We start from the raw sequence: 10806 nt of genomic DNA on the forward strand, positions 1-10806 counted from the left end.
CTCAGAAAACCGCATTCGCAGATTAGAGCCACGGTTTCGAAGGAGCTGCAAAACTCATAGGAGCCATAAACATTTTTCTGAGGACAGCCACTCGCCATCTATCCCCCACCTGGAGACAGACTGGGGTATTCTTTGTATGAGTCTCCGACGGAACCTCGAGCTTGCAGTAGGTCGATTTTACCCCTTTCGGCAGAGCCTATACCATAAAGGTCGAGTGATTCCCTCGTGAAGACATCTCCGCGAGGATCGACTTCCGACACCACGAGCACCGGTGATAAGCCTCGGAAGGATCCGAAGATCGTACCGTACTCCTCAATGATTTCGTCGTGGACTTCGAACGGGTTTTGGAAGATGTTTTTCCAAAGTGTCCGATGTAGAGCTTTTATGAAGGACTCACGAGGAATACCTTTATCGCTCCAGTGCGTCACGAGCTTGTACAGTTTCAGGGATAGTACGGTCAACAAAAAGATAAGAATAGTCGTACACAACATGGTTCGCTATCACATGCCCTTCCGGTGTGGTAACATTCCCGTGCGACAGGGGATCGGGACAGAAGACGGTGATGCTCGGAAACAGGAGAGCGTGACGTGACCTTGAGTCAGATGAGAGCACTCAGTCTCAGAAGACTGTTGAGAGACAGTAAGCCGTTTCCCGACAGGGTCGATTAAATTTAGAGGGCCATATAGCATCTTGATCACAGAGAAGTTTGTGAGGAACCCGCAGCCTGCTTGTGCTGTAAGATCCGTTGCGGGGAGCCTCTCCATCATTGGTTGAGCATGACAGCGCTGCTGAATCTTCTCGCGACTCTCCGGTATCTTGAATTATTCTAGACTCATCGTTGTCTGTCGCTCCCATCGCGAGAGTCAAGAAAGGGGTCTTGCTCAAAGACGTTACTCCACGGCTTTATAGGAGGGGGATATTGTATTGGAAGATCGGGATTGGGAAGTGAGAGGTCACTCTGCTCTTTTCATGAAACTCAGAAATGGAGATATATTCGATTCCTCGCGTCGGAAGGTATGCGGTGAGGGGGAAGGGTGGGAAATCACGGTCTCCCGGCGGGCGTCGTACGTGATTCTACTTTTATCGTGTGTTCCCCTCAAGTGCGCTCCATTCCAATTCACTCCTGTCGTTTGGCTATAGATAAATTTTATTGCGGGTCCTGATTAGCTAGGACGGCAGAGCATTATTCGTCCCGCGAAAGAATCTCCCGAATGGAGGAGTGTCGCAGCGCGCCGAGCAGATTATCCGATGAGCCGTCACCGAAATGCATTGAAGGACTTTGCAAAATGTTGTCTCGGACAAACCTCCCCGCGAGCTTCGAATACCAGGAGGAGAGCCGTGAAATCCGAGTCCCAACGAGGCGTCCTGTCTGAGGGCTCCGGTCGGAATTTTGCTACGCCATGCGGTCGGAGTCTTGCTTCGCCATGCGGTCGGAATCTTGCTTCCGAGCTTCGAAGGTCTAGAAGATGTGGTCGAAACGACCACACAGTGGCTCCCGATTCTCTTGGGGGAGCACATTCGCTAAGTTGTTTGAAGGTCTGTTCCTGACTCCTATGTCGCAGGAGCATCTGTGGGAGTTCACGGATCGCTCCATGAAGAACATTCTATAGACTGCTTCATTTGCATAAATCGGGGGTGGTGGATTAGACAGCAGCTATTGCTGGGAGAGCAGATCCACAAATTTTATCGCAGAGATGCGGAAACTCATAGATCAGCGAACCGAGAAATGGCAGATCAGCGAAACTTGCACGACAAGCCTCGATATTCATTCCACAGGTGCCTGAAATGCCTGAAAACTTTCGCCGCAACGGTATTCGATCGACAGCCTCGTACCCGACGCGGGCCATCCGAGCTCCTTCCTACGGAGTCCGAAGATTTGATTGGGGAACGATACTCGGAAAGGATTCGGCCGCGACTCACCACGCGAGCTCGCGATAAGATGCAAGTTGTGGCAACCAAATTTAAGAAATTGACTGCTTAGGGATTTATTAATAATGGAACAACCTGAAAGTAGGTAACTATAAATATCTTCTCAAGATGAGGGACACCGGGCGTATTCCCAGAATCCTCGCTCGGACTGATCAATCAGAAGGGCCTTCCATCATGAGCCTCAATATTAAAAGAGGACCAGTCCTCGTCGGAACGCTGGGTGCTGAGTGCCTTCACAAAAATCTTATCGAGCTCAACATTCCCCAATCCACTTTGAAGTCACTGCCGCTGACATGGTTCGGCAAGTCTCCCTCGATGTGAGTGACGAATAACGTTTTCTTGTCCTTATGGTTCTCCAGAACTTCCAGGGTGACGTCTTGATAATGCTCTACGCTCGAGGTTCTCGCGTCAAACATTCCGACGTCACATGAGATCCTGCTATTCGGTGCCAGGGTTGACAGAACGGACGCATCTTGAAACGAATTCATCAGATTACAGAGCGAGGGATAACGGAGAGTACAGGATACCGTTGAAAGGAACTGACTCCACGGGATTCTCACCTCGCTTGTCATCCCCGCTGCTCGATTTCGAAGTTTCCCCGCAGTTCGACGGACCGGGCTTCAAATGCCCGTTTGCGGGCGAACCTGTTGCGTCGCCTGAACTCGTCCCAGCTATCAGGCTACTCTCAGCGGAACCTAAGGGGGATACCAACATCAGGATTTGATCAATTCCTCAGTCCCAATGAGTCCCAAATCCTCCCGTAAGTAATTGGAGTGCCCTCAAGCGGCGAGCGTCCTATTTACCCAATAGCCCAAGATAATATCCAACTCCAGATTGAATCTTCTTGTTTTTCCTCGCCGTGATGGCTTTCAGGGGCTTCTTGCTCTGCTTTGATATTCCAGGCGTGTCCGCAAGGGCCGTCACGTAGGCATCGCTCAGCGTTCTCGCTGAAAAATTGACTGCGTTAGTCTACTCTGATCCGCTCCGGGGAAGATTCTGACGGCTGTCGCACGTAATTACGGCACAGTCTAGGCTCCTCCTGATTATATGGCGAGCGCGGGATGACGGAAAAGTCATGAGACTGTATGAAACAGCGATCGATTGGGAATACATATATTCGAAGTACGCATCCGTATCGAGATGATTCATCGACGGTTACTCACCCAAGGTACCGTTCGGCGTTTCGCCGTTCGTCACGCTTGGAACCCGATTCTCGAAGGGCGTGCTCTCCATGTGAGCTTCAGCGTTCTCTCGCAGATTTCCCTCGCCTATGACTACGATTGAAATACTTTAGGGGAAAGAGTCCAACTCCGAGATTCCGTATGAAGCGAGTTACGGATGAAGCATCGATCCGAGAATACCCACCGTCGAATGATACTCGTTTAGATCGAACTCTAGACCAGCGTTTGCCCCTCTTTCGTCTCTTGCGTTCGCGAATTTCGCGGAGGTCCGCATCGTCCGCGCATTCGGAATCGTTCGCCGTGACTGAAAGTTCATGAGGCTCGGCATGGAATCATTCAATTACCGGACATGAGTGAATTCTGACCTTCGACATAATAGACACAGGAGTATTCTGCAAGTTTCTTTTCTTGCCGACTCACCGCTCACTAACTCGGTCAAATCTTCTCCCCGCATCGTGGTCTCAGTCGGTGTTTCATCGTCGAGAGATTCGACGGGTCTCACAATTCTGATAGTTTCGTTCTGGACAGCGGTCTCGACCCTACGGGAATTCTTTTCACCAATCATCGGGATCGGAGGTGCGCTATGGGTCTTCGCCGGTAGGATGCGAAGCAAGTCCCCATCACGGAAGATAGAGGTCGATTCGTCGTCGGGGATATATGTGCCATCGAGGTACGCCAAAGGTTTCACTGTGGGGAAATCATAAGTTCTCATCGTAGGACGATCTGGTGCCTTGGCTCGAATGGAGGAGGCGTGAAATTGAATGATGGGCTATGGAACACTCTCAAGTCCGGGATCTCACAGCGAGGAGTACAACATACCGCCTATGATCCCGATCTCGCTCAGCAGGTGGGTAGTATACTGAAACACTGTTTCGTGAGGGATTCCATGAGGTTCCAGCCTCCAGAAAATGCATCTCAATTTTCCTTCCCAATGCTGTCCGTCTATAGCTGTCACGTCGATCTTCAAACGCAGCATCACGAATCAAATGCTCTAGAAATCGAGTTGGCTCCGCGTTCAGTGCTTTCGTTTTCTTGGAATGAGAACTCAGCTCGACGGGCGGTGCACTCTGCTAGATTGTGGAATCAAGTCTCGAACGAGCCCGGAAGAAACACCGCGCGCTCACGAACACGAATCAGAACCGAGTTACTGTATTCCTGCTCTCCCACTGCAGTGAAGTCTGCGGCGCGGCGTCTGCTTCGAACGAAAACCGCGCAGCGTGACCTCTCTTTGATCGACTCGAAGCCTGGCTGGCAAGAGTCGAGGCCGCGGGTCTCGGATCCCGCCCTGGAGGGGTGCTGAAATCGTTGTTTCCTTGGAATAGATGCGAAAGGAATATTCATATCAGCAGTCTCTTGCTCACTTAGAACGTCAGAAGTCGGAGCGAATCGCTTGCTTTGAGCGGACCTTTCCCCGGACGTTCCTAAACTTCTAGGCTTTCAAAGATTATCGACGACTTTCGGGAATTCCGGCTCCCGCGAGGCCCGGGATCCCGGGAAGTCATAATGGAGGCCCGTTCAATAGAAGTCTCCTTAAATCCGATCATCAGCAGTTCTGTGGAATAGGCCGTGTCTTCAGGAGAATTCAGATAATTTCCCTTAAGCCTCTGATTCGTAGCGATGAAAGAGGAGTTAGCCCGAGGGCGGTCCAGGAATCGACGCTCGGCACTCTGCTTAGCCGGAACACGGGGTCCTCGACGATGGTTCCCGATTTCCCGATCGCGAATCCCGAGATACCGAGAGTCGCACCTGCTCCCCGAAAATCCATCCCCAGTCATTGAGTTTCCCTACGGTCCACGGTCAGGGCAAAGGAACGGGGAGCCAACGCAATCACTCAAGACCGCAATCACCGCTGCCGCGGTATATGCTCTGTGGGGAATTTTCCACCGACTCCGCGTCGTGATGTACACTGAGCTGCATGTGTCAGAAAGCCTCCAGTTGCGGATGATGGGATCACCCCCATTCCATTCGGTAGTTCCTGGCCGACATTCAGATTCACAACACTTTCGAACTACGACAATTAGTTTTATTCCGCATTCGCTGAGTCCGATGGCTTTCCCTAATTACTAGTTCAAGCTTGAGGTTTAGAAATCCGGTTCATTCCCATTGCAGCCTTCTCGATCGCGATCATCGAAATAATATTTGAGATTGCTACCAGTTTTACCATTTTATTCTGCTACGATTACTACTTGCGCTCTTGATAGCATCTGATTGTTGACAGGAGCACATCCCCATACATCAGCTTTGGCTCTTCTTCGACGTACTGTCGTGTTTTTAAAAGAACAATTGCATCGAATCTCCGTGGCGTTTTCTCAAGCTTCACATAGCTCTCATTTCACGATCGCCAAGTCTCGCTTGTTCTCAACCCTCCCTCGGGGAATCTTCCTCTGGTACTAAATTCGTGAGTGAGATCGTTTCTCGACGATCCTGATGAGCAGTGCTCCCCACGAATCGCCTCCTTGTTCCGCATCTCCTTGTCGACTGAGCGCATCGTAGTACATTAGCAAATCGACAAGTCACTGTGCTTTCGCGCCGCATGAGCTGATTACCATTGCATACCGCCATCTGTGGTGGCGCTACAGTTTTTCCTGGAGTTTATTCCTTGTTTGTACAAATTGAGACACAATATGTCATCGCTTCATTCGAACGCTCGCTTGTACGAATTCTCCGAAAGAGATGGGAAAATTTCTTGGCAGAGTGCTTTGATAAAAGTACATGTTAGTGATTTTTTATTTGTTTGTTTAGTTATTTTTCTCTAGTTTTTCTAGTTTTTTTTACGTTTTTTCCGATTTTATTTTTGCGATGATCGTCTCTGGCGAGTGTTCTTCGAATGGATTCAGAGGAGCGTTCGCTGTGCCAAGACCAGCTTCGCCATTGAAGGATGCTTTCAACTATTTGTTTGTTTAGTTTTCCAGATTTTTTTAGTCTAGTCCTTGTAAATAACTAGTATTTTCCACTATTTTTTCTTGAGGTTTCTGTAACTACCTGACATCCGCCGGTGCAAGGATGTACAGTGACGTCTTTTTTTTGTGCTTTTTGTTCTTTTCTCCCAGTTCGCCAGTCAGCTGATTCAATGCCTGTGGACTTACTGCAATGTTCGTTTTGGAGGAGAGCGGAGAGCAAATTCAAAAAATCTGTAAAGATTTAAGATATGGGTGGGGACGCTGAGTTCAGTTCCCTTGCAGTGCCGAGACGTTTCAGCGGAGAGACTCTGAGACAGAACAACGCTCTCACTGCACGGGTTTCGGGGATTCGGTCACGGCTCGTCCCTTTCTTCTGTCCGCTTGGATCTGAGGCCCGTTTATGATGATATCGAAACACTGAAACCAGAAGGCATGCTGAAGTCTCATCCGGGATATTCAACGGCGAGGCTGGGTGCTAGGGGTCTCAGAATGGATCCGACAAGGGCGAAGTTATTCACGTATGGGAACAAGAAATCCATTGGCGAACGTCGGGGAAGAACCTCACTTGATCTTCGACGTTCGCAGCGTACATCGGAGCTGGAGCTCGATTCTTGTCAGAACGATCTTCACTCCATTTTCGTTGGCGTTTCTTGACGGGATACGGCTTAGAATTACTGTACTCGGTGCTGGTCCCTCTCACTCCTCGGTTCGAGTGACTCTTCGTGTGACAGTATTCCTCGGGGTACGGAGACATAATTCGGCCATAAGGCATACCGTTGGGAGCAGCAATCATCTGAGTCAAGGTCCTGAAAGCAAGAATCGACTCCGACTAAGTGCGAGTGAGTTCCCAACGGAGCGTCGAGAGTCGACTGACAGCCTGAGAATTTGAGAGCGTCCCGCCACCCCCAATACGCGAGCTACTCACGGGGGTCTCGGGTTCCCGACCATGGGGAACAGCGAAGGATGAACCAACTTCGAGAGACAAGTGAATGCGGACTTGAAAGCATCCCGGACCCTGGACATCGCGTACGACGATCGAGCGACATCATTCCCTGGCGTCAAGGGATCTTCGATACACAGAAGATTCGAACCCGATGAAGGAGGTCCCCCGGCGGCAATCAGACATTCTCGGAGTTGGTTCTTGTCGACTAGAGCGCCTCCGTCCCGGATTCTGATACCTGTACTCGAAAGCTCATTCAATACGGTATTCGGTAGGTGAGCGGCTCTTCTCGAAGCAGTTCTCGGAAGCTCAATTTTCGCTCACCCATTTTATCGTACTCAAATCGATCTCCATAAAACTCTAGAAATTCAACGAGCAATTTGCCCGTCTCTGGTTTATCGCTCCGGACCATCTCCTGCTCAGGGTGAAGTTGAAGGAAGCTGAGCTGAAAATTCCAGAGGAGCGGCGATTACCGTTCCCAAACTCAGAAAGGATGAATAAGGATTGTGATGGAGATGTGCGAATGTTCGATCGACTTACGATCATCAGTGTGAGACTGTAGCTGGAAATCCCCCCGTGGAACACTTCATTCAATCCGTGTAGGCTAAGATACTGTTTTAAAACAAAAATGAGCTTCGCAAGCGGAGGGAAAGTCCTACAGCATTGCTTCACGAATGCAGCGGCCTCGGTACAGTTCGCCTGAAAAGTTTTTCGAGCAGAGAGATGTCTGAGATGTCCGCGCTGCACCATGCGCATAGCGTCAGTTCTACCGTGGGGTATTTCGGCTCACCTGATTAAAAGAGAGGTCGACTCGAATCTCAGTATCGGCATCCTTGAACTTGATGAGGGGTACGCTCGCCTGAAATCCGGAAAAGAAGAGCCGCAGCTGCAGACGCTCCATTGGGCGAGAGGACAGGCCATAAGGAGCGTCATCGACGATCCCGAGATCACTCACCTTGTCGAGCACTTTGAAGGTATTCTTCTCGCCAACTTTCTTCTCGATCAGCTGACGCTCGAGGTCGAAGAGCGGCGGTATGATCTCCCAATTCCCTTGGATCACCTACCCGAGCGTGGGTACTCAATAAATCGGCGAATGTACATGTACACTCCGAGGAAGCTAATGAATCTTTTTCGAGCCATTCTGCCTGACCTCTGTCGGAACTTTTGCCAAGAGGAATCATTATGCTCACCATGTCGATATCGCCGGTGGGAAGGTACAGTCCGGTCTTGTAGCTTCCGAAAACCTCGACGACGCAGTCGGGCCATTTTTCTCGAATGGCGGCCCGGACCTTCTCGATGACCTGTTCTCGACGGCTTTGATCAGCAGCGTTCGGCTGGGCATACATGAAGAAATCGTGAATTTCTTCGGTCAATCTAGAAGAGACACGGAGAGCGTCACGCGAAGCGTCTGGTCGCCGTGCTTCTGCTCCCGGAGCCGATTGCGGAGACGAGAAACGCCGTGCTCAATTCACTAACCCTTCGAGACCCAGGCTGTAACTCCTGTTTGGGGATCTCCACGGTGAAGCATCGTAGGGCGGAACCTCGGGACACACGTTCACAACGTAACTCTGGAACTTCCGAGCCGGATACGGGCGCTTAGCGTAGAATGGGATTCCTAAGTTCTGTGGAGTCATGCCTGGATGGGCATACATCCCGTTGAGATCAGCACTTTGACAGATATTGCTCCAAACATTATACGAGGGGTCGTGAACGTGATACATGACGACCATGTGGGAAAGAACCGGAAAACCTCTCAAAAGAGGATTCAACAGTTGCTTTCAATGTTCCGAACCGGAGACGACAGCTTCAGCGAAGTTCCGAGCGGCCGCTGCAGTTGAAGGTACTTGCACGTGGGAAGTTGCACGTCGACGTGTGCTGCATCTCGTCTGCGGCAACGTTTCGCAGCGTCAACAGCTGCGGCGCGATCAGTTCGATAGCACCGATGACGAGGCATGTCAATGTCTGTATTGCGTTCAATCGCCCTCCGATATCCCGTCGAATTTTCTCAGAATCGAAGCCGAGTCCAGTCCTCGACTGAGGGCGACTTCGCTTAGGAAATCATTCAGATTGAATGACGTGAGACTCCCGCTATAGCTCTGCTACATAGATGAAGTTGTGGAATAGTGTCACGTGCGCATGCGCGTTCCTCCGCTTGCGAGAATGAAAAATCTGGGGAATTTCCGGAAATGAGAATTCCTAGTCCAAAACGCCTTACAATTAAATCGATAGCGTTTGTTCGGATGGGCTCGCGCTCCTGCCGATCATGACTAAGTATCGGGAGCTCAGTCCGTCGAGGTCTTGGTTCTTCTCGGCGTCTTCTCCTTGCAAGGATTGACGCTAGGGAACCTGAACGAGGAAGAGAGACGCAAGCGACAAGGAGTCTCCCTCAAGCCGAGGTCGGAAGTGCCTGAGGAGGAGCTAGTTCAGAGCCTCAGTGGTCTTTACATACCGCCGTGTAGTTGTGGATAGCATCATCGATCATCGCTCCAGCTTCGAGGAGAGTAGCGTCGCTGCGACTTCAGGAATCTCCTGAGAACTTCATGTGAAAAGTTTTCCCTCGCCGGGATTCATCGCCCCGGTGTTTGGCTGGGGTATAAAAATATCTCCTCTACATGAGCTTCAATGTCTTTAAGAGACACAACAATACCGGTAATCAAGCCCAGTAGCCGGCGAACCTGGCGTTGGGGAACCAGGTTCAGGGGCGTCACTGACGTCTTATGCCGGATTTTCTATTATAAATTTAAAAAGGCCGGGTCGGTCTCGCTAGGGCACCCCAGCCCAATTTTCGACGATTATGCCGTTTTTTTTCTACGACTTCAAGGAGAAAGCTTTGAAGGACTCGAAGGAAAGGTTTTCTTGCCTTTTTCCAGGGTGAAGATAACGAGACAGCGGGATACTGGCGCGAGATGACGCGGAGTCTCCTCTTGAGACTAGCGGTCCTGGTCCTCGTCGCCGTCAACAATGCTGCGGACCACAGTTGGAACAGTCCAGGACGCTGCGGGAGACAGACTGTAAAGGGAGGCCTGATTATTATCATCATTGCATGACCGATAGGGCGACAGTTCCCGTGCCAGATCTGTCTTCGACCGGGAACGCGTTCTCGGAGTGTATTTCTGGGGGTGAGAATCTACACGAGTCCTGGACGCGCTCAACGCTTTGTGATCGAGTCAAGAGAGTGGACCCTTGACCTCTCCAGGCTCTGCAAATTTTGAGAATCCTCCCTCCCCGTGTAGTTCGAAGGACATACGCTCGAAAAAAACACCAATCTCGAGCCGGAGAGCTTGCATGGAGACCATGTGGAGATTCGAAGAAAGCAGGCACGGGAGAGTATTCTTGACTCCGTTCGCTCCGGACTTTACGCTCCGCGGTCTTTGTCGGAGGGGCTTTCACTTCAGATCTCGGTTCGCGCTTCCATGAAGATTCGGCCGGAGATTCCACCCGTCATGACACTTCCCCTCCGTATCAATAGGGGTCGCCGTGGAATGATGCGCTTGCTCACAAGCCGCGCTATAGAAATCGTCCCTCACTCGGTATCTCGCGGTCTCGACTCTCGACCCCCACTAAACCCGTCGTCAGCTCCCATGGCGTACTCGGAGAGACTTGTGCTGACTTGTTGTTGACAAAAAAGACTTCCCATCGCCAGAAGAAACACGGCAACGTCTCACGGAGTAAACGCGAGAATTCTTCTCATTCCAAGTCGTTGGTCGTGGAGGACCAAGCATGTCGTTTGAATTTGGCGCCTTCTTCCTTCTCTCTTCCAAGTTTCCCCGGTTGGTCTGTGTGTAAACACTCGCGATCACTGGCGCACAGAGCGCACACACAACCCGACGAGAACAACACACCGGGAGAGCTGCTG

The 10806-nt window shown here is 50.8% G+C and overlaps 2 protein-coding genes across 2 annotated transcripts; both read right to left on the reverse strand.

Annotated features, from left to right (window-relative positions):
• Positions 1 to 1966: 1966 nt before the first annotated feature.
• On the reverse strand, positions 1967 to 4252 carry LOC100909320 (uncharacterized). The gene is made up of 7 exons (XM_003747388.2): positions 3930 to 4252; positions 3531 to 3797; positions 3295 to 3414; positions 3093 to 3203; positions 2733 to 2876; positions 2490 to 2624; positions 1967 to 2401 (listed from the first exon to the last, which is right to left on the reverse strand). Exons 1-7 carry the CDS (start codon positions 4084 to 4086, stop codon positions 2163 to 2165), a joined length of 1173 nt encoding a protein of 390 aa, XP_003747436.1. The 5' UTR covers positions 4087 to 4252; the 3' UTR covers positions 1967 to 2162.
• An 873-nt stretch (positions 4253 to 5125) lies between these two features.
• LOC100905792 (non-canonical poly(A) RNA polymerase protein Trf4-1) lies at positions 5126 to 8796 on the reverse strand. The gene is made up of 9 exons (XM_003747367.2): positions 8427 to 8796; positions 8141 to 8324; positions 7906 to 8010; positions 7741 to 7809; positions 7491 to 7649; positions 7275 to 7395; positions 6936 to 7188; positions 6576 to 6816; positions 5126 to 6427 (listed from the first exon to the last, which is right to left on the reverse strand). The coding sequence occupies exons 1-9, from the start codon at positions 8678 to 8680 to the stop codon at positions 6338 to 6340; spliced, it is 1476 nt and encodes a 491-aa protein (XP_003747415.1). The 5' UTR covers positions 8681 to 8796; the 3' UTR covers positions 5126 to 6337.
• Between the last annotated feature and the right edge of the window lie 2010 nt (positions 8797 to 10806).

The sequence above is a fragment of the Galendromus occidentalis genome, unplaced genomic scaffold, assembly GCF_000255335.2.
Source record: "Galendromus occidentalis unplaced genomic scaffold, Mocc_1.1 scf7180000077517, whole genome shotgun sequence".
Classification (NCBI taxonomy): Eukaryota; Metazoa; Arthropoda; class Arachnida; order Mesostigmata; family Phytoseiidae; genus Galendromus; species Galendromus occidentalis.